Below are 24,934 nucleotides of genomic sequence, written 5' to 3'. Positions count from 1 at the left end.
TGCTCTAAGAAAATATTTTCAGTTAGGAAAAGAAAAACTTAAACAAACCTCTCTTTCCTATGTGCAAGCTTGGCTTCAGTGGCTGTGACGGGATGTGATGGGTTCTGTTTGAACAGCACTGCTTGGATCTGCTGCACTTGGCTGTCCAGACAGCCAGATAAGCATCATATCAGCAGGGAAGGCAATGAACATGTGAAATGACATCGTGACTATGGTCATGGGCTCTTTAAGGACAGGTCACCACAGCAGTGAATCACAGAATGTCAGGGATTGGAAGGGACACCTAAAGATCATTGAGTTCAACCCCCCTGCCGAGGCAGGACCAAAGTGAAGGCAGGCAGCTCAGAAATGCATGCAGATGGGTCTTGAAAGTCTCCTGTGAAGGAGACCCCACAACCTCTCTAGGGAGCTTGAAACCCTTACTGTAAGAAAATTCTTCCTCATGTTGAGCTGGAACTTCAGTGTTCTATCTTGAATCCACTGCCCCTCATCCTAACACAGGGCACAAGTGAGAAGAAGTTGTTCCTTCCTTCTTGATGCCCAGCCCTCATATATTCATGCAAATTAATTAGATCCCCTAATTAGTCTTCTCCTATCCAGACTAAAGGTGTCCAAAAGAGTGTTTTTTGACTGAACTGAACGTTTATCTTAAATGTAATTTTTGAAAAATCCAATATTGACTGGGGAAAAAAAAAAAAAAAAGTCTGTCAAAATCAGAGCAAATATGCAGGCAGCTACTTTATTTAGCACATTTATTGTGGCTTTTCTCCCATAAACCCCCACATAATCATGGTGAAAAACTGTGTGCAACAAACTATCTTTTAAGTATGTAAAACTTAAAATATAAGTGAGCAGTATTACTTAGGAAACGTTACTGCTTATTTGTTGGGTTTTTTTTTAAATAAAAAGTAATTACCTTTCAATTTAACATCACCCATCACCTAAATGTATAGCTATATTACAATGCATTTATATCTGAGAGATATAAGTAACTTCAAGTTAGAACTGGAGTGAGGGGTCGAATCTCAGCTTGCCTTCCAGCTTAATCTCCGCTAGTTCTGGAACCTGCACAACCTTAAGCCCATCTGACTTCAGTAGTAAGATTTCCCAGAAGATAAGGGAAATGTATAGAATTATTTCAGAAAAAATTACTTAAGACAAAGAATTTCCATGTCTTTAGCAAGACATTAAAATATTTGGTAAGAGATAAAGACAGCTTCCCACTAGCAAAAAATCTTTTTATGATTGTTCTCTATTGCTGTTTGGCTACTGCCACTGTAATTAGGAAAAAATAGTGGCTTTCCAGATTTTTCTTTTTATAATGAAGTTGTGGAACCATTTAGAAACTTCATATGCTCAGGCTGCTGAACAGCGATAGAAATCCAGTCTTCACACAAATCTTTCTGGGTATGTTTGAAGGAGCCCACATGGACTGAAAACTTCTCTGCTTATGAAATACACCCCAGGAAGAAGACAAATAGTAAATGTAACAGAGAGGAAAATATCTCAAAATATACCAAAAATACCATGATTCTGGGTTGCAGTAAAGGTTCATAAGCAGTCTAACTCACAGGGAGCAGAGTGACTCTGATCTGTCTTCACTATCTGAAAGCTTCAGAAGAAAATGCTTACTTCTTCCCTCTCCTGCCCTCATACTCTATAGTTCTGGAACAGGCCTAAAAGAGTTTTAAGCAGAAGTTTGAAGACATTTTTCCCCCAGTGTACAAAAAGGTATTTTCTCTTCAATCCTATGTTACTGGAATCTAAAGGAAATAAAATAAAGAAGAAATATCAGAAACTCAATATTCTAATCTGAAGCTAATGGCAATCTTACCTGCAGCAACAACACTATTTCTACATAATAATGAAAAGTAGTATCAACCAACAAAGTTAGCACAGTCAGGAAAGGCTTTTGCCTCTCCTACAGTCACCACGATTTCCCCACAGAAGATCTGCATGATATATGTTGTATTATCTGTCTGCTTCCCCCCAAGAACCACAGAAGTTTTGCCTTCTGCTGCTCTATCTGAAAAAATTCTGGTCTGCCCCCTGACAGAGAATGAGTATCTGTTATGAAACTTATGTATTTTTAATTAAAAAAACCCAATTAAATAACAGATTTAGAATTATGCCATTTTCAAACCTACGAAAAGCTGAACAAGTGCTACCAATTTGCTTCCACCTTGCTCCTTCTTTAGAGCAAAAAGAGAGTTAACACTCACATGCTGGTACTATAAATGTTCGGATTCCCCCAAAATTTACTAATACTCTATTAAATATCTAATTCAAAACTCAATTGCTAAAATCTTCAGTTTTGAGATTCCCCTGGAGCTCTTCCAAGGAAAAGAGCCAACTACAATAAATAAGGTGGGAGGTTAGGGAATATCTAGAATGCAGTGACCTGCTATCATTAGATTTAAAATACTCATGAGAATACAGTAGTAGAGAAAAAAACACTCGCATTTTTCCCTTGTGAAACATGACTTAGAAAATGTGTGGAAACATTCAACAGAAAAGGGACCAGAAATAGATAAAATTGACAATTTTCTATGCAGAAACCAGAAATATCCTAAAAACATTTTCAGATGCCAATAATTTAAAGCAGATCTCAGTACAAAACATATGGAAAGTGATTCTGTATCACTTCCAAGGTACAGCATAAAATATATTCTTAGAAGTGAATTGAGCCACTGAACAACACTTTTCTTTTTTGACAAACAGAAAAAGCCATTTAATCAAGGTAGCAAACTCTTTCCCTTGCAATTGAAAGGTAGGGCATTTTCAAGTACCTGCTCTGTTAAAGTAACAGCCACATTTTCATCACACTATGTCACAAAACTAAGACAGGCAACCTTCACATACATCCCCCACCCCCTCTACAGTGAGGAAACCCCTCACGTACTTCAAACCTCTAGTGACAGCTCCCCTAACACACAGTGCAGGCTGCTGCAGGATATATGAAGAGAACAGCCATATTGCCTTTACATATATGAAAGCAGAGCATAAAAATGGACAATAAATCTCACGATAAAGAACCCCATATTTCTGTGTTTAACCTTTTTATACTGTTTTTTGTTAGTTTCTCTTGTTCTTTTTTTTCTTTAATCATCACAAAAATTTACTGGTCTACTTAAATATTTTATTTACTTTGTTATAGTGGATAATGTAGATTTTCCTTTCAAATAAAATAAATAGCTAAAAATCCCCCAGAAGTAGCATGACAAGCTCTTCCAGAAGTTAAAAGAATTTATTTTTCTAAAATTCAAAAGCTTTAAATCTTAGTGAAATGGGCCACAGTGGAAAAGCCCTTTACTATATTACTGCACCTTATAAATAGTAAATGATATCGTTTGAGGTCAAGGAAAGAAATACTGCAATCCTATATCAACTGTGCATAAAGAATGCTGGAAGTTTCATATTCCTTATTCCTTCTTTCCTTTTCAGTCTTTAATCTAAAAAGAAGCTTTATTTATAGCTTGTTTCAAAAGACCTTCCTGAAACATCCCTTAGAGGTAATTTCAGAAGTATTTAATAATTTAGCTTTTGCTTATATTTGAGAAACTAAGAAAATATTGCAGAATCCTCCTAGGTTTCCCAAAACAACCATAAATCTATGTTGTTATATTCTTGCTTATCTGCAAAACCTTAAAAACTTGTGGTGTATTTTAAAAACCTGCATATCTCATTTCCTAATGTACACAGTCTCATAATTTGGTTCATGTTAAAGTTAAATTATTACTTATATTTTCATTTGAAAATAGCAGTTTCTGTAATTGTATGATTTTTTTTTTTTTTTCGATGCCCACCCTTGCTTGGCAGTGATGGGGTGTAGTACAACTTCTCTGCATATGGGGAAAATGACTGCTCCACTACTGCCAAAATCAGTCTTGCCTGTAGTATTGGGTGATCTGTTTGAACTAACCAACTAGATGATAGACATGTGAGAGTGGCTCAAGTGGCTATCCACTGCTGTTTTAAACTAAATTGACATTAGGGGACATGTTGTGCACTCAGCTCTGTTTCCCATACACTAGGTATTTATAACTGGTTCCCATGAAGATCTCATTCTTGCATACCCAAACCAATAATTAGGAATACAGTCTCCCTGACTTGAATCTGACAATTGAATCTCCTTTCCATTCCAGGAAGAGAATGCAGTTACAGACAACCTGAAAGATGAGACCTCATCCCAAAGCAGCTACAGGTCTTCCTTTCTCTCATGCTACCTGAGCAAAGGAAAGGGAAATGGTCTCTGAGTTTCTGTTCATACACTTTGTACTCCTCTGCTGGCAGCTGTATTTCCTGACATCTGTTTAAATCTCCTCATACATCTAAATGGAGTAAAGAAACATTCTGCAGGCAATTATAAATCCTTCACAGAAAATAAGCCTCAAATGCTCAAATTGAGAAAGTTAAATATAAAAGGTTTTTTGTGGACATTTGAGGACAGAGCAAAAGAACTGTTCACAGATACTACTGTCAAGATAGAAGAAACAGAAACAGAAAAACTACGAAAAAGCTGTATGTGCACAAGAGTATTTTTTAAAGTTCAGTTCTTCTTAAAAAGAGAGGATATCTCTACATTTTAGCAAACAGAACTGTGGTCACAGTACAAAGCCCTCACACTTTCCTATGCGACCTATAAGGACCAAGTCAGAATAAGGCTAAATTACTCAATGCAGAGCATCAAGCATCAGCTTCCTTATTAAAGTGGGAGAGGCAGGAGCTCCTGAGTTTTTATCTAATCTGCGGTGAGTAAATGACCCTGCCAGTAACCTGCAAAATGAGTAATTTCACTCCTGGGTAACTCATGGAAGAAAAATTGACTATGTGCTGCTAATTGTAAAATTCCTATGTCTGCATCATGGTATCTCTAAATCAAAGATCACCTGAGGCAGAGCAGGACAGTTGAGAGAAGCACCACTAACTATTTCTCCTGTTCACACCCCCTCCTCCAGGCACACCAATGCTGGCCAGGGACAGAGCCCATGGTCCGCATTGATTATGACATTTATTTAGTTTTTCCTCAGAAAGTATTGCCCAAGAACCTTGCATTGTCCAGACGTCTCAGCTCCTATATGGAGGGATCACATGCAGTAGCGGACAGAACAACACAGTCACCAGAGTACCCAGAGATTGTGACTGAATTAATACCCTATACCCAGCCATTACAGCACAGACTCATCAGACTGTTAGTCCATTAGTAAAACTACAAGGTTTCACTCCAGCAGCTCTGAAACAGTAATGGGTTTTCCCATGAAAACTTGAAAGAAAAGGTGAAAAACGGTTTGTGTGGTATGATGGAAAGGAATGCCAGAAACAGCTTTGGTCAAACATTCCCATTAAATATTTTCCCATTACCCCCTAGGTTCATTCACAGGCCAGTTGCACTGGCTATTTACCAAGAAGGTTGAAGATAATGTTTACTGCGCTTTAATGTTTTCCAACTTTCTAAGTTTAGCAGCATTTCCTTTAAAAAAATCCTCGTGAAATTAAAAAGTAACACATTAATAGTTCACATTTTCTATTCATGGTAGATTTTCTGTTCTTCTGATTATAAACATGCTAGCACTAAACTGTTTTACAATTGTCCTCTAAAAGTGTTACTATTTTCATTTTATACTTGTAATACATGAATGACTACTGATGCCCTTTTTATTTAGCAATTTGGACTAAATCCAGTTGATGACACTGAAATTGTTTTCATGAGAAATGAAAGCAGATCAAGCTTTTTGCAGAGACAGACACTGGTGTATTTATGTTTTAACTACAGGTATTGGCATAGCATAACTTCCTGTGTGCAGCACCTATAAAAACCAAAGACAGAAACACTGAAATTACATATTTAAGCTCTAGGTAACAAAGAAAAGGTAAAGGTGTATATTTAGTTACAAAAGACAAATTGAAGTCTTAGACAACATTGCAAACTTTTTTTTTAATTACCTTTTTAAAAATTTTTTTAGGTACTTGAAGTTTTTCCTTAGTTTACTAAGGAAGAAATTAAAATTAGGAATGTACTCTGTAGAAAGTAAGTAATTACTGCACTGCTGAAAAAATGGTTTGATAAAATACACGTAAGATATTAATCTACCAATTTATAGGCCAATCATCTTACCAACAAACAGCATGTACTGCTTATAAAATATAAAAGCCCTTTCCTGGAAAATCCATTTGTTTTTAGCATGCATTTATAGTTCATCAAGCACTGCAATTTGAGAAGAACTAGAAGAAAACACTAATGAGAAAGCCTAAATGTATAAACAATAGAAAGACCTTGCAAAAATATACTGCTTTCATTTTTATAACACCACTTATAGTAATTTTTCTTCTCTGAGATTCAGGTCAAGATGCTTAATTTTGTTTTTCTTAGATGTATAGTGTTGAAGCTGGAAGTTAGACAGACTGATTGTAGAGGTATTAGTGCTGACTCACTGAAAATGATGTCAAAAGATCAGTATTTACGTGTCTCAATTTTTCACCTATTATTTCCATTATTTTCATTCAATCTATCATATTCAAAGCAGAATAATGATTGTCTTAAATTTTCCAGCTACAAATGAAGAAAAACAAAAGTCCTAAAACTCTATAGACAGAAGTAATTTACAACAGTCTTAAAAAGTACCATATAAATATCAGCATCTATGTAAATTTATAGCATAAAATTATGAACCTGCTGAGATTTGTACACATACTTAAAATTTTAGTACATGAGTGGCCCCAGAGAAATTGCCTACTGACCCCTACTTTTGTTTTTCCAACAATTTCCTACTGTTGGTTCTCAGTTCCACATCTCTCTCGCATTTTGAAGCAGAAGAAGAGAATTTCACCTCTCATTTCTAACAGAAACTGATAGTGAAACAATTTTTTCTCAACTCTCTCATAGAATTATTTACCTCAGCAATTAAGCAGACCCTTTATTTCAAAGAATTAAAAGATTTATTTTTCTGGGAGGCAGAGCCAGCAAATGAAAATTAATTCCTTTCAGTGCAAAACAGGTAGGTTGGGTGAGCAGTAACTCTCTCTGCCACCACAGACAAGCTTCTTAATTGTGCAGTTTTATATCTCAAGTGAAGCTTCTGTACAGTTACCAACTTCACCACTGCTAAATGGAAGTGCCATCATGACCGCATCCAGACACTTAGATATATGGAGCCAAATCCATTGTGAATGGAGTTGCTAAGCTATTTTTATCCTGTGCTCCAAGGAGAGAGAGCTCTCACAATGTGTCTTGAACTTTACTTTATGTAGCTGCTTTCTTTTTTCCCTGTCATGAGGTTTCAGAGGGGATACCAAGGTATTTGCGTTTTGTCTCAGAGTAAAGTTATAAATACTTGGTTATAATTCTTGTATCAGAAATAAAAAATCCACTAGAAATCCTCATGAGTTGAGGTTTCACATATTCCATAAGTAAAAAAAAATTAAAATCCTATCTATGCCATCTTCAGATAAATTGTTTAGTACTAAATAAAACATCTGATGTCATAAACATTGTATTTAGAATACATGTTGAAAATAAAAACAGTAAGGGTTTTTCCCCTCCAGAAAAAACACATACTGACTAGTTTGACATGAATTCTGCTTTTTTAATTTGCAAGACTGCTGTCATAGAAATTACGGATATAACAAATGAATTTGTAAGCATATTTTGCTTTAGTATGAATTAGAAAATGGGATTTGAAAAGAAAAGTAAATAAAATTAAATTCTGTATAAATGACCTCCAGCATAAGAGGTTTTGATCTGCTATGATGGGAAAGACTGCTGTGCTGGGTTATGAAAAGTGCAGAAGGATAAAAGAACGAGGGGAAAAAACAAAGCTACACAGTTATACTATCTGACTGCAATAACTAATGGAACTTAAGAATACGGTTGCTGTGCCTAACCAATAGCAATTCTGTTTGAATTTCTCCCACTCCTGTTTGTTATAATCTATAAGCTTACTTCTGTACAAGAAGAATGACATCAACTTTTTTCAACTATGACAGTAAGTGCTTTCTTTCTGTACAAGGGAACAGGTAGGATGCTCAACCAATATTACAAATTGACAGTTTTATGTCTCTATTACTGGTGAGAATGGTGCTTTTTATGAAGGTATTCCTAATGGTGCCTTCTTTCTGCCACAAAATTGTTGCACTTACACAAGATACGGCCCATTGAAACACATCCTGTGGTAACCACAAATCTAGTTCCAGGGAAAAGTATGAGTTTTGTCACAATACGGCGCTTCTTCATGATGAGTGGTGAAATAAACAGCATAAAATTTTGAAAATTTTTAGTCATTCCTTAGTTCATAGATGTAGAAGGGTTCACAGAAATCTTTGAGAAATGCAAGACATTTGAAAGGACATCTCAATCCCTTAGCTATGGACTAGAAAAATTACTGTGTTAGTAGGTCACTACCTGTTCAAGGGAAAAAAAGCATATGAATATAATTCCATACATATTTTTCATGGTTGAGAAAAATAAAACTAAAATACATACCGCATCTGTAACTTCTATCTCATACAACTTCTGAAATGTTTCCCGATAAAAGAAAATAAGCTTCCCGCTGCCACCACCTTTCTTAACAGAGGTGCCTGTGACAAGGATTTTATCATCTGGGCTGAAACAGCAATCTGTCCTGTCAAAAAAACCAAACCAATCATCATACTGAGCAAATTATTAATGTATATGGTGCTCATATATAAACTGCACTTCTTAAAAATAATCCCTTCTATTTGCTAATGGTTTGAAGACAATCCTTTTAAAAAAAATCTATAGTTAATAAGACACAATTCACAAGTACAATTACAGCTGTGCACAGAATGTACAAAACTGGCATATCAAAAAAAATTCCCTCCAACAAAATTCTCCTCCACCAGAAGTCTGTAAAATTTTCATTGTGAGAAACAACTAACCAAAAAAAAAAGTATTTTCTAGTTATCATCATTATGCAATCATAACATCTGTTTCTGATTATTATATATTCTTCAAAGTTTCAAGGCACTGTGTTTATAAAGTGGCCAAAAAAATTTGTTAACTTTTCCTCTATGCTACAAACTGCAGTCAAGATTGAGCTATACATGACCCACCTTTCTAAAATCTCTTTTTGAAAGTATGAATTGTCCTTATGAGTTGGATTTGGCTGTGCAGGAGCCACAGAAATGCAAGTAATACCAATAAAAATATTAAATACAATACTTAGCACTTTGCAGTAGAATACAGTATTTTAACACCAAAAAACAGTCATCAGCACTTGCAACATTCTATTCATACCATATATCTTGATGTTATGTCTGCTTTTTAATCCAGCTCCTTTTTTAATTAATCATAGACCAAATAAGAATTACAGTTACTTATATATCTCATTACATAAACACAGGGCAATGAACTGGCACCCTCCTGCAAAGTTACTAATCTAATTAGATCTAAGACATATGAGACTGGAAAATGGCATAAATCTAGTAAAGCTAGAATTAAATCATCACCAAAAAAATGAGATCTTTAAAGCAACATAAAGTTCTACAATAGCCAAAATCCTCATTGTACAGTCCTCCCCTTGCAGTCCTTTCTGCACAGTTCTGGATTTAGTGAGAGCTGAGAAGAACTCCAGCAGACTCCCTCCTGTTCAGCACAACTACTGCTATTTCTACCAGCAGGAATAAATTTGAGTACTCACATTGGAAAGAAGCTGGACAGTCTTTCTGCTGAATTAAGAGGCTTTTTAAATTGCCTAATATCCCATAGTTTTAACGTATCATCTCCTATGAAAAGCAAAAAAGGGACAAAAGTTACCAATAAAGAATTTAAGACAAGAATTTAGACATGCTGAGAATTTCATCCTCCAATTTAGACACAAGAACAGAATGATACAACAGAAACATCCCAAATGAGAATGGTTCTGAAGCTTTTTCTCCTTAAATGACTTTGACACTGCAACTATGAGAAGCTCCACTTGCTTAACCTGAGTAGATTTGAAACTTTTCCTCAGTGGCTCACCTCTATCATAGCAATTGCTCCTATCAAGATTGATTACTCATAGTGAAATCAGTTTTCCCACACACAGATTTATTCTGTAAGTGCTTTGCTAGTAGGAGTAAAATTAACATTTAAGATATCAAAAGAAAATAAAATGTTACATGGATAGTCTAGATTTGAAACTATACCAGTTTTATGTGCCTAGTTTATACCTGCCTAAAAAAAAAATTAGGAAGAATAGAAGGCACGTGAAGTCTTCCTTCTTCTTTAGAAGGCAAACTGCAACTAACTACAATGTCAGTATTGAGAACAGACCCTGGAATCAGAAATCCATGGGGATAGGGGAGAAGGGAAGCAAGTGAACCCACACTAGCACTAAAACAAAAACTTTTCATGCCCTTTCACACCACCTTTGGCCATAAAACCAAAAATAAAGGCTACAACAAGACATTTATAGCAAATTTCATCCATGTTTGATAAACATGGTGTGACTGTAGGCCAGCGAAAGTCAGGCTGTTTATTCCTTTTTGAAAAGCTATGACATATTAATAAAGTGAGAACAGGGAGGGGGACAGAAAGAGAAAATTAGTTATACTCACAGAGATCAACATTTCTGCCAATCATCTCTCTGGGATATGTATTTCCAGCATATGACAAGCTACAGAATTTGAGCTTTGAAGCACCTCCCTTGGGCACCTACACTTCATACATTTGATTATCAGTGCCTCAGTGCATTCAAGAGTGAAAAGAAGGACTTTCAAACAGCAGCTCTTTTTAACAATATCCACAGATTTGTTTCAGTAAAAAAGTTACAAAATTTTCCTGACCCAGGAGGAGAAGATGCCACAGACAGCTTCCTTCCAGAGCACAAACCTTGCAGGGAATTAATTTTATTGTCTGAATGTATTTTTTAGGAGTCACAGCCTTTGAAATAAAGAGCTAAAATAAGGCCTTGCAAATAAAATGTTAGAGGAAAAAAGTTACATAATGTAACAAAAGAAATCAAGGCCAGCAGTACCCTTTACAGAGAAAGCAGTAATGTGTGGCCTCGTACATCATGTATGTTTATATTAAAGACTAGGATAACTCCTTACTACAAAATATTTTTAAAAAGTGGACAACTTAAATAAATTATGTCTAGAGAAGAGTATATTTCTGCTCATTGGGAAGCTGAAAAATGACAAGAAAGAAAAATGTCGAGTTCCTATTTTGGTAATATCTGTTTTATTATTGTTTCCCACCAGGCTCCATCCCAAGCTCTTCAAACCATTTTGTCTTGTAATATGAACTATCTCTTTTTCCTCCCACACACAACAACAAAACAACAACAAAAAACCACTTATCCTCAAGATGTTGTATCTAAAGCACAAGCATTTTATAAATGTATGCAAAGGATACCATTTGGCCACTCTGCAAAACTCATGGATGGGGACAGATCTAAGGCTAAAAGCCAAGGCTGTTCTGTTCCCAGTGGAATGAACCTTGACATGAAATTCAAACTGTAGCCCTGCCAGGCTTCAGCAGGAGAGATGCAGTCGGATATTTTGCTACAGTTCTTCTGCTAACAAGAAAATGTAATGTGCTCATTTAAAAAATTAGAGGACTCTAGAATTTCAAATCACCACTTTTTTACACTGTGCAGAAACAGATGCTTAAGTATTTGGAAAGGAAGAAATGCTAGTAAGAATGACTTGGCCAACACTGTGAAACTTTTTCCATCATAAAGAATTTGTTGAAATTCACTTTTTCTCATTAAATATTCTGCCTTGCAAATACTATATTGGTTCCTGAATCTAATCTGCATTTGGAGTTGAAATCACTGTCACTAAGAAAACAGACACATTAACTTTTCACAACACCTAGGATTTTTTCCAGTAGCATCCCTCTATCAAAGCTTAAGGGGCTTCTTTATGAGAGCCATAACAGCACTGGCCTGGTTTTAATTACACCCTACATGGACAAAAATAGTTACTCTTAAACTAAAACATATAAACAGAAGCTGTGCAGTTCCGTATGAAGCATTCAAGTAAGTCCACTCAGATCATTCAGTATTTCTCTTGGTGGCAGACTTCTCCAATTCCTGGTAGGATTATTTAAAGCTTTTACGGAACTTTCAGTAGTATTTCAAACTCTGTTCTTTGCCATTTTAATAAAAAGGAACATCAACAAGCAGGCTCCAGCCTGATATGACCTGGTCAGGCACCATTATGACAATGGTAATGAACACTGCATTTAACAAGGGGTAACAACTAGGTCCTAGAAAAATAGTCTTTGGTGGGCAAGGACAGGCATTTTGCAAGGGGCTCTTAGTCTACGTAAGGCCAATGCACTGATACTACATGGATTAATTTTTTTCCTCCAGAAAATTCTGACAAGTGCATCGATGCAAATTCACCCAAAAGATGTGGAAGAGCTGCCTGTGAGAAGCTGCTGGAAGACCTTCAAGCTCAAAAATCCAGCCCCACCTCTGGATGAGGGAGAGCCTGTCAGTGACAGTGGATGCACTTCCACAATTAACATATTTAAGAAGAAAAAGAAACTGCTGAGGACACCTGCAGTGGAGATATGAAGAACAATGAGGAACCACAGTGAAGCAGATGTGGGACCTGCAGCCATGGAGGAGCCCATGCAAGGGCGTGGCTGTGCCCAGAGCAGGAGCTCATGTCTGAAGGGTTCATGAAGGACTTTACTGTGGGAAGGGGAGCAGGGGAAAACTGTGAGGAACTCTTGTCCCTGAGGAGGAAGAAGCTGCAGAGACAAGGTGTGCCAAACTGACCATAAACCCCATTTCCCATTCCCCTGTGCTGCTGGGAGGGAGGAGGCAAAGAAATGGGGAACAAAGTTAATTTGGGCCCAGGAAGAAGGTAGAGGTGTGGGAAGGTGTTTTAGGATATTTACATGTTTTGTTTTTCATTGTTGTATCATAATTTGACTGGTGACAAAAAGCCGATTTTTCCCCAGGTCAAGTCTGTTACGATGGTGACCACAATTAGAAACTGAACCCCCCCTGTCCTTGTCTCAACTCATGAGCTTTTTGTTGTATTTCCTCTTCCCCACCCCACAGTGGGCTGCATGTGGCTTAGTTGCCAGATCAGCCTAAACCATGACACCAACCCAGCTCCAAGTGTTACAAACAGTTGGCTATGTCTGTTAAAACTAATGAATATATTTTTGGCATTGTTTGAAATAAACATTAGTCTTCAGCCCCTAAGAAACACTACTTGATGTAAAGCTATTTGGTTTTTAAAATGCTAATATTTTTATTTACCATAAAGACTAATCCATTACTACAAGATAAAAAATACAAAGTAACCATATAGGCTACTGCACAATTCTTGAGCACACAGGAAACTGTACTCAATGTTTTTCTACTTTTTAAACCAACTTCAAAATTAAACATCTTATTTTTCCTCAAGAACACTTCAAAAAGAGAAACACAACTAAAGCTAAAATAAAATTTAAAGACCACCACCAAAAACAAAACATAAAAAAGGAAACAAAAAAGTTTTGAGCTCAAAAGAAAGCATGTACTTGACTAAGATATCTTATAGTTTTAGATGTCAATATTTTTTCTTGAGTTCAGCTATGGTGAGCTTATTTTCCTGTACGTTTACTGATTAAGACACACTGAATCTGCATGACCTTCATGCATAATAATAAACTATCAAATTATCCTCAAATAGAATTGATTGCTTCATCTTATGAGAAAAAATAATTGCAGAAATTCTGTACATACCAGGAGTAACGAAAAGTTTTTAAAAAAGTTTATAACACGATTCCAAGTACAGTCCTAATGCTTACCTCTTCATTGCTAATCAAAGAAAACATTCCCCAAATACTGTCCTCACTATATTTAGAAAATTACTTTCATGGTCAAAGGTGTACAAAAAAAAAAAATCCCTTTTTAAAGTTTCTGTCAAGTTACTACCTAATACCAAACAAGAGTAAGACTGGGAAATCTCATAAAGAGCTCCTTAGCTTTTCATTTTCCCTTGTGCTTGCAGCTGAGCCCTGCCTCATCTCTCTCATATCCAACACAGAACCAACATCTGAGGCAGGAGAGTCAATCAGGCTTCCAGCTAAAGTCTCCATTCCCCAAGCAGCTATCCACTCTTTGATCCTCAGTATTTGGCAGGTGTATTAATCTATGAATGCTGGATTCACATCTGCTTCTTTTGGTACAGATCCAAAGCAATACTCATAGTAAAGTACTAAACAAGTCAAAATAAGGTACAAATCCTCCTTATTCTGTAGCATAGTATGCACAGAGCTTTTTTGTTTTAATACAGTAGACAGAGGTAGCACTTTCATCCACACTGAGGTAATTTTGTTGCATGCTGCAAAGAACCAATATTTTTTAAAAGCTTTTTTTTTTTTAAAAAGAACACTGGTAGATAAAACATAAGTGAATGCCTGCTTAATACAACACAAAATCTCAAGACAGATAAGGTAGAGCAGTCAACCAAAAGTGCCACACGCAATAAAAATAAACAATGGGCATTTATGTAGCCTATATTAATCAATATGAAGCATAACAGTAATTTACATAAATGGAGGTTTCAAGGCAGCACTATTGAATATTTCTCACATATGTATAAAACTTGTTTGCCATTAGTATTGAAAAACATACCAAGGTTTCTCTTTAAATCTTACGAAGTATACCTCTGTGAATTTTTCAGGGGCAACACCACTGGCAGACAGACGAAGTGTTTCTCTTAGCCCTGAACAGAATGACAGATAATTCACCTTCTTTCCAAGGAGAAAGTTCTGCCATACTGTCTTGTTCAATAGAGACCAGAGAGGTTGAGAGTTTTTACCAAAACCACTTAGGACTCATTCACGATGAGTACAGCAGCAGTAGAACTCTGGATCCAGGAGCCTGAATGGCAATTAAGAAGCAAAACAAATGCTGTTCTCATGCCCTAGCACATGAAAAGGACAAGACTACCATCTTCTTACTCTGAAAGATGTGATCTGGGCAATGTGATGTCTGGAATCCTAGAAATGTGGCAAGACAAAGGAGCCAGAGAGCTGCATACTGCTCTAAAAGCCACTTGGTATAACTCTGCATATCATAGACACAGGGGAGGAGACAAAACAACTGCAAGCTACAGTCCTTGGCTTGAAAGCACATCTACTGCTTCAGAGTGTTTGTTGTCTATGCATACCTCTATCCTGGTATTTTCTCTGTCCATGCACCAAACTGACCACATGTCCCTTACATATGTTAGACACAGTATGAGCTGACATTAACATACACTGCCTCTCCCTAGGCCTGTTTACTTGGCCTCGGGGCCATACCAATGTATACACAACAGCTTCACAGCTTCTGGTTACATCTGGTTTCCATCCAGACAACACAGATTGTGTGCTTGCACCTGTCTGCAAAATACTGGATTGACAAATGTCTGTATGAAAAAGTGTCTTAGGCAGACACTCCTACCCAACACACCTAATACCGGAGTGAGTGTGTCTTCAAAGGTATCTTCGCCTCCTCAGAACTTAGCTAAGACTTTTTAATTTAAGTTTTACCTGAAGTTTAAAAAAGAAAAATTTTTTCCTGTCCTGTAGACATTTCAAATTTTTTCACCAGTCAAGAAAATCTTCGCCCCTCACTTCATAGAATCATAGAAAGTTAGGGGTTGGAAGGTTCCTCTAAAGATCATGAAGTCCAACCCCCTGCCAGAGCAGGGTCACCTCCAGCAGGTCACACAGGAACACATCCAGGAGGGCTTTGAATGTCTCCAGGGAAAGAGACTCCACAACCTCCCTGGGCAGCCTGTGCCAGTGCTCTGTCACCCTCACAGTGAAAAAATTCTTCCTTATATTTATACAGAACCACCTATACTCCAGTTTATAACCATTGTCTCTTGTCCTATTGTTAGTCTCAACTCATGACTTCTTGATGTCTATAATATGAATTAGATAAAAATTCCAATTAGAACAGAAAAGGATATTGCATAAGAAAGTTGCTTGACGAATTGGTAATTCAGAGCACAGTTGAGAGGCCGTAATCTTACTGGAAAGAACTTAGTACAGTACTGGTCTCATTTTATTTTAGCTAATAATTTCATTGTGGTGTATTGTTAATTCTAGCAGAGAAGACAGATAAGGAACTGTGTAATATAAACTGAAAAATTATCATAAAATATTCCTGAACTTCTGTAAAATGCACTTTTAGAGACACAGTACTGTGTCTGTACCAAAATTAAGAGATGGAAACAGTGAAACACTTGAGATTTAAATAACTTCTCTCTTAACTGTCTGCTCTCCATCATAAATATTTACATTTAACAATGATTTGTTTATTGAACAATTTGACTTTATAAAATTAAAATTGTCTTATATTCAACACATCAAAGGCTCTTTATAATCACCTACCTCCCCGGCTGGCAAGGACAGTACCATCATAAGAAAATGTCAAGCATGAAGTGTCAGTGCCTGGATCATGGGCTTGCCTGCAGTGGAACTTTGTGTGTACCTGTTTGTCAAACAAATAAAACATTAGAAAATTTGCTTATTTCCAGATGGGATAAATCTTTCTTCATAGTATTTTGTATACTCAGCTGCTATTCCTAAAGTTCAATAGAAGACCCTGCATTTTTAGCAGGTATTGAAGATAAATATTTCCACAGTCTTTTAAGTATTTCATATATATTTTAGAATACGCTTTCACAGTAAGAGCTTGAATGCAAATTCGACTTTTTCATAGCCTGAGCTATGCAGTCTATATTTTCACACTGTCAGTGCTCTTGGAAAATTCCCACTAGCACTCCCACTAGAATCAAGGTAGCTACTCCCGGTTAAGATAAAAATACATTTTCAGACAGTTCTCAATACTCCACTAACACTCACAGCTACAAAAATATCAAAATACAATATGCATATTTTGTAAAAGGCTTAAAAGATTAATTGGAAGAATTTGCTTTTGCCAGATTCAGTCCTCGCCAAAATTAACAGTTTATGTAACAGAATAAAGCTCAGATATTTCAAGGTTTGCGTTCCATTTTAGTTACAATAAAACTGAAGTTTCTGAATTCTCTAAGTTTATTTTTCATTATTTATCTTTTGCTGATAATTCTGAAGAAAGGTAACCATTAGTTCCAAGTTAACATTTTGCTCTTGTATAGAGCTGATTTCTAATTTACTAAGTCACTATTAAGCAAAACCCAAAAAAATTCTATTAAAAAGAGAGAAAAATTACATTTTAACACTTTTGTAGAATCCAGCTTTCCTACTTCGTAATCAAACCTGAAAGTCTAAGATAAGATACCAAGACGAAAAGGGAAGGGGACATGAAAAAAAGGAAAAAGACAGTAACAGAATTGAAGGAACTTGAGACAGGTTAACTGCTTTTTTTAACACCTAGGAAATTACACTTCTCATTTGCCCCCTTTTCCTAACATAACAGTAATTTGTGTAGTTGTAAAATAAAGCAATCAAGAATTAAAGGTTGCCTGGGCAACTGTATCTCAACATTCTATCTGTAAGATGAGGATTAAAAAGTGCTTTCTCAAGAAGAAAAATGAGTGACCTTAGAGTCCTTTATTTACCATAGTGAGATGTAGAATCACATCCTGAAGAGGACAAATACTAAGCGGTTGGTTAGTGATTACTAACCAATCTAAATACTAAAAGAGACACAGCTCTACAGAATAAAAACAGGGGATGTGATCATTTAAAACAAACGCACAGACTTGTACAGAAATTGTCAGTGATTGCGTCTTCTAATTTTTGAGTATGCACCCTACTTAGGCACTTTTCATGGGCTATTTTGTATGCAAAAGACCCAAGCTAGCAAAGTAATTAGTGTTGTTTACTCCTTAAAATATTTGTTCTAAATTTGGTCCAAAGGTTAGGGAATCTTTGTGTGATTATGTTACTAATGACTGCAAGCTTGTTTTGGTATGTGGTCAAGATTTGAGGAGTCACATCAGTCATTCCCTCCACAAATGACTCTTCAACAAACAAAGGAGGACTTCACACACCAAGTAAATACTTCTTACAGTATTTGGAGATAGAATGTGATAGACCACATTTAGCCATAGTACTTGTTTTGAAATGAACTGTCACTGCAAGTGAATTGTGCATATTCTGGAGAAACTCTAAGAACAGACTGCCGTTTACAACCACATGTCTTTGGTGGGAGTGTTTATAAATACTAAGGAACATATTTTATGCATCCAATTACATAAAATTTTCCAAGTATGTTGTAAGAGATAAAGGATAAACTTTGAATTGGCTATCAGAAAATAAATTTTCTGTAATTTGTTAAACATTAGCAAGCAATTAAAATTATGTGTTTTCTACCTAAGAAATACACAGGATATTCCAAAAACAAAAAAATGGCTAATAACCACACCTAAAAATGACAGAAGCACTACAAAATGGTATCCAGCTATTTTAATCAATTGGAACAACTTTGTTTGGGCTCCACAATACTTGTCAGTTCAACACTTCCATCCCTCTCTGGCAATGTCACAATGACATACATGTATTAAAATAACTTTGTTTTTTTTTCATTTTGCTGCCCAACTTATTGCAAAGTTTTTTGTTTTCTTTCATTTCTTCTCAATCAATCCAAAATTCCATCCTTTTGTTTTGTTTTGGATACAAATTAAAATAAAGAAAAAAAGATAGGAAACATTTTTCTCTGAAAAGGGTTGTCAGGCACTGGAATAGTCTGACCAGGGCAGTGGTAGAGTCACCATGCCTGGAGGGTCCCTAGGGTCATGGTTTAGTGGTGAGTGGATGATCCTGAAGGTCTCTTCCAACCAAAGATATTCTGCAATCCTGTGATACGGGGTCCAACCAGTGCCTTTTATGTTTTACTAGTAAAAAGATCCAATGTAGATAGACAGCTCAGTAAATCACAAATGTTTCAGGATTTTTCTTCTTTTTCTATGATCAAAGATGCTGATTTTTATTTACCATGGACCTTCTCAATGAATTACCTATACTTCAAGCAGTTCTTAGACTTTTTCAACTGTCCCATAGAAAAAAAAAACAAAAAAAAACCAAGTTACAAATATCCAAGACTCATACATTTCTTGCCCCATAATCACAAAAATGAAAACAAGAGTACAAATTTAGTCTACCCAACTTCCATGCCTTATGATTTCATGTAAAACGAGACCCATCAGAAAGGGACAGCATGAATGCATCAGCACTTGTGTTTGTCTTTAAAAATAAATTTCATCAGTTTACCAATAGAGATTGTTTTGCTAACTTTGAGATCTGCAAGCTTGCCCTCCATATATTATTCTGCAAAGGAATATAACCCTGAATTGTAATACTAAATCATATATTCTAAAATGATTAAAGGTTGCTCTAAAAATGATAGAAGGTTGAACAAGAAATTTTTACATACACTGGCAAATGTTCATTGCAGTTTCAAAGAAAATAATGTGTTTGGCCTTTGGCCTCTTAACATTTTTAACAGATGTCTAATCTTGCTAACAAATCATTAGCAAAAAATTGTTATCAGAATGTTTCTTGCTGGAAAGACATGAAACAACATAACTAATGTACACAATTCAAAAGTTTGTTTCAGGAAGGGGAGAGCACTGCAACACCAGATAAAGATGTAAAGATAATTATGGCAAAGTGTATCTACATTTCTCCCTCATTATCCCCACTCCTTTTGTTGCAGAGGTGCCTGCTATTATGAAGTACTAGTCACGTGCCATACAAAACTTGGCAAGTTCATCAGCCCTTAAATATTTTTAAAGATTTAGTTATTTCAGCAAATTCTGCAGTTACACTCTTCTGCAACTAGTTTGAAGGCTTTCTAACAATGTAAGCACTTTCTTTCTAGCTTTATATTAGCACATATATTTTTGTTAAGCAATTACAGCTGACTGGACTTGTGTGCAACATGAAATGACAGGCAGAAAACATGAAGCACATGTGAGAAAAGGCACAGATGCATCTATCAAAAAAAACGAGGATAACCAAAAATGTCAGGGTTTACAATATCATTGTAGTCTTCATAGAGAGGATGATTGCAGCATCAGTATTGAATATCCTTTGTACAAAAATCTCCATCTATTGAAGGAGACCAACAACGGAAGTGAAGAAGATAGCAGCCACAAGAAGTGTTCGTAACAAATGAATGACCTACAGCAGAGCCACATGGTTACTGACCTGCATCACACAACTGCTCTCCTTTTCCCAAATCCTAAATAAGACATATTTCAGGAAAAGAAGATAGTCTGATCACCTCAGAAATCCAAGACACACCCATGAGAAAAATACAATGCTTAACTAATGAAATTTTTGAACTTTCCACATTGTTTCTACAATGAAATATTTGACAGTAAGTCAACACTTTACCAAGATAACGCTTCCCCTAACTCACCCTTTTCTTTTACCCAAAAACCAAATGTCCCAGCCAAGACATTCTTCTTCCTTCTTGTTCCTAACATCTTCAAGATTTTTTTAGAAGCCGAGGCAGTAAATTAAGGAAGGCCTTGGGGAGAGTGGGATCTACACAGATTGCTGTATCAATCTTTTCCTGTACTACATATGCGTAACAAAATTTTACTCACTTATTAGTGTGAATAGAGTCAATCAAGCATCCACAATCATGCCTACAGCAACAGGAACAAAACTACCCAATACTGAGTGTGCAACTAGAAATGCCCAATCTATTCCAGTTTGTTTCAGGACACAAAAGCTGTATTATGAGTCATCTCTAGAGATGACTCCCATGCTTGCTTACCAGCTGCTCCCCTTTCATATCAAGGAATGTTTCCAACACTACTTGAGAGAGATGGAAATTAGAATTTGCACTGGTTTCAAATGTGAGGCAGGAGGGCAGGACTAGCTGGGCAAAGATGCCAGAAAGGCAATTCCCAAGCCCTGTAAAGGCTGTGTAAGATTTAAACAGGCAATTTCACCCAACTAAGATACTTTCAGTAAAATAAATTAGGGGACACTGACAATATTCAACTGGAAAAATTAATAATTTTTTATTAAACATAAAAGCCTTCCAAGATAAAATATTACCACAGGCCAGTCTCAAGGTGACAAAGGCATGACCTGTAAAGCTGCAAGAAAAAAACCAAAACAAAACAATCAAAAACCTTTTTAGTCACAGCTGCAGAAAGCTGTCCAGGTCTTTGTTGAAAGTGATCCCACCAGAGGCAGCCAGCAATCTCAGAGCTGTGATCACAGCTGATAAGACATACAGGTTCCCAGGGCACTAGTTACACTTTCCCCATCCCCCCTTCGGTCATATCTATCGAAGGATTCCTATTAGCTTTGCTTTCAATGATAATCTTAAAAAGAAACATTCTGGGTTTAATGTATCACTTACAAATTATCAAGTCTACATATGCCAGTTAAATTCAAGAATTTCTCAGTTTTTTTCCTGACTAGGCTGTTGGAGACTATATCAAATGCTTTCCTGCAGACTCTGTTAACATGATCCCTGGGCTTTCAATTTAAGTGACAGTTCTTCAATACCACTTCCCGTAGTGTAGAAATGGATGTTGTTTCAAGTAATGACCATACTGATGCAAAACAAGATTAACTTGTGAAATTTGAGGCTTTAGTGTTTACATGATTACACGGTTACTTCTCTGCGATGTTCTAACTCAGTGTCATCTACATGTATCATTAGCAGACCTGAAACACTCCTTCTGTTCTTGCAATCCTCATTAACCAATTATGAGCATAGTAAGCTAATTTTATTTGCCATAACTAGGACATCTGACTGGCAGGTGTATCTAGTTGTCCCATGAGTCCATTATGCTCTCATATGTTACACCTCAGGCATTTTTCTAGGTGGAGAGATGATATCCTGGGAGAGACAACTCTTTTGGATTTGGCTTTGTTTGGATTTTTTTAACATTCTGCATTGCAATGAAAAACTTACACAACCAGGAAAAAACAATAGAATATTTAACAACTCTGTAACTGTTTTAATTATTTTTAAAGTTTATAAAATCTTCAGTCCCTTCCAATGAATCACGCATTAGATCGTGGGATTATGAATAAAAACAATTACAATTGTGAAATGCTTGGTCAGAAAATGTTGGGCTCTTATGGAAAACGGCATTCTTTGAAGAGAAGTTATACAGCAGTGTAGCCAATCAAGGTAAAAAATGATTTATCATTTTGTTAATTGCAATTGATAAAAAAATATATTGATATATACTGAGAAAAAAATCTGACATTTACACAGAAGCCAATGAAACAAGGCATCTAATAGACTTGACAAGGAAGCAAGCAGGCTGGCTTGCCTTGGAGATGTCTCTGAACCAACACAGAGTCTTTCCTATCTACCCCAACTTTCTTCACCACTTACAGGATTAAATTTCTAAGAACACTGCTGACCACAGGAACAATTCCTTCTTGTTTAAGTTAACTCATCAAGAAAAATTTTAGAAAGATGTCTACTTAACAGTGTTGCTAAATATTTGCCTAATGGTTTGAAAATGAAAGCCCAGCTGAATGTTCAGCTGCACTGAACTCTGTATTTGAGAAAATTATCTTGGCCACAAAACCAATAAATATTAATAATAAAAATAATTCTTAGAAATTATTCAGTTGGCTTGCTTTGGGGACTTTTTATACTGCATGAGAAAGATGCACAAGGATGTAAAAGTAACATTCCTTTCCATAACTTATCTAAGCCATTCCATGCTCTCCTAGCAAATTCACAATTTCTCCTTTTTATTATCATAAATACGCTTCTGTAAACAAAAAACCAAAGAAAAACCTCCCAAGAGAGCCCTCAAAATAAAACCACGACCACCAACAAAAAGCAACAGAAAAGCAACAACACTCCCTTTGCCACTTTTTAAAAATAAATAAATCACTCCTAGACTCAATCAGCTGCTGAAGTTACCTTTACTTACAGAAAGAAATCAAATCTGATCAATGTTGTTCCATAAAAATCTCATTAGAGATTTGGTTAAGATATACTAGAAAGTGCACAGATTACTTCAAACTCACTTATGTTAACACCAGATGTTTAATATTAATTAAAGCAGCCTTTTGCCTACTGGCATTAAAATACAGCAAAAAATACAAAAAGAAAAAAACTGTTAAATAGATACACTTACAAGTTGAAAAAAAAGGAGCTAAACCATGTATATTCCAACAAGATGGTGTATTTCTCCAAGAAGTGAATACTTTCACTAAACTTCTAGTAACACATAGTGAGCTACTATTTCTTCTACATTATTTATCTGATACTACCACCAGATCTCTGAGATGCAGTCATCATCACCCTGTACAAGAAGAAAGGAGAAAAGTTGAACTGCTCCAGCTACCAAGGTATAACTCTGCTCTCCGTTGCTGTAAAAATCCTTGCAAGAATACTTTTGAACAGATTAGCACCTGCCATAGCAGAGGGAGTTCTACCTGAAAGCCAATGTGGTTTCAGAGCCAGTAGGACTATCATAGACATGGTATTTGTTCTCAGACAACTGCAAGAGAAGTGCAGGGAACAGGACAAAGGTCTTTATGTGACATTAATTGACTTCACTAAAGCTTTTGAAACTGTGAGTAGAAAGGGCCTGTGGCAAATCTTGGACCAATTAGCATGTCCCCCCAGGTTCCTTAAAATGATCATCCTGCTAGATGAGAATCAGTGGGGCCAAGTCAGATATGGTGATGCACTCTCTGAATCCTTTCCAATAATCAGTGGTGTGAAACAAGGCTGTGTTCTCACACTCATTCTATTCACAATCTTCTTCAGCATGATGCTCCAAAGGGCCATGGCAGATCTCAATGAAGAAAATGGCATTTACACCCAATATGGTACCGATGGGAGCCTGTTCAACCTAAGGCCATTGAAGGCCCACACCAAGACCCTAAATCACCAGCTCCCAGAGTTGCTTTTTGCTGATGATGCCGCCCTTGTAGCTCACACAGAAGCAGCTCTGCAGTGCATAACATCCTGCTTTGCAGAGGCTGAAGATCTTTTGGGGCTTGAAGTCAGCTTGAAGAAGACAGGAGTTCTCTACCAGCCTGCACCACAGAAAGACTTCCATCATCCCCACATCACCATAGGCAAATCAGAGGTTAAACCAGTCCAGCAGTTCAGCTCTCTGGGATATATTATTTCCTCGGATGCCAAGATCAAAAAAGAGATAGACAACAGATTAGCAAAGGCACACAGTGCATTCAGAAAACTTAATCAAAGAGTCTGGAGGAATAAACGCCTGAAGAAAAGTACAAAGATTGGTGTCTACAGAGCCACTGTACTGTCTACTCTTTTATATGGGTCTGAATCATAGGTCATCTACTGCCACCACCTGCAACTCCTTGAACACTTCCATCAGTGCTGCCTCCGTGCAACCCTAAACATCCACTGGACTGACTGTGTGACCAATGTCACTGTCCTTGAACAGGTAGGGGTCACCAGTACTGAGGCCATGATACTGAGGACACAGCTGTGCTGGGCAGGGCACGTCTCCAGGATGGAGGATCAGCACCTCCCTAAGACTGTGCTCTGTGGTGAACTTGCCACTGCCTGCTGCAACAGAGGAGCCCAAAGAGGAGATACAAGGACTCCCTGAAACAATTCCTCAGCTTTGGCCATATTGGCTGCCATCAGTGGTACCCTCTGGCCTCCAGTTGGGAGACACGGAGACACAGCATCCATAAAACTGCTGCCTCCTTTGAGAACACATGTGGAATCAGTCTGGAGGAGAAAAGACAGCACAGAAAGCCCCCTACTTATTATTTAAATAAATACATTTTTTTTAAACATGGATTTGGTTTTATTCTCCTGGAATGGCAAAGAAGGAAGAATGCCTCAGTTAAAAGTAGCATTTTGCCACATGGTATATTTTAGTGATAGAATGGGTGTTCTTTACACAGAGTGGTTGAGATTAAAAGCTTAATATACATCAGACTGATTTTCAAATACCACAGATATTTTAATTTTTTTAAAGCCTCTAAAAAGAAAAAATCTACCACTATTCAGCAAATTAAGTTGTTGAGAGAAATAATTTTTGAGAA

The 24,934-nt window shown here is 36.6% G+C and overlaps 1 protein-coding gene across 1 annotated transcript in view; it reads right to left on the bottom strand.

Annotated features, from left to right (window-relative positions):
- Positions 1-24,934, bottom strand: part of WDR70 (WD repeat domain 70) — a 123,333-nt gene that overhangs the window by 23,677 nt on the left and 74,722 nt on the right. The window contains exons 11-13 of the mRNA XM_071731798.1: positions 16,337-16,436; positions 9,657-9,741; positions 8,480-8,618 (exon numbers count right to left, since the gene is read on the bottom strand). Coding sequence (XP_071587899.1) covers positions 8,480-8,618; positions 9,657-9,741; positions 16,337-16,436 — 324 coding nt within the window. The remainder of the gene's footprint in view (positions 1-8,479; positions 8,619-9,656; positions 9,742-16,336; positions 16,437-24,934) is intronic.

The sequence above is a fragment of the Heliangelus exortis genome, chromosome Z (genome assembly GCF_036169615.1).
Source record: "Heliangelus exortis chromosome Z, bHelExo1.hap1, whole genome shotgun sequence".
NCBI classification, from domain to species: domain Eukaryota; kingdom Metazoa; phylum Chordata; class Aves; order Apodiformes; family Trochilidae; genus Heliangelus; species Heliangelus exortis.
Note: the sequence above shows the minus strand (reverse complement) of the source record. Positions and strands in the feature narration are given on the sequence as shown.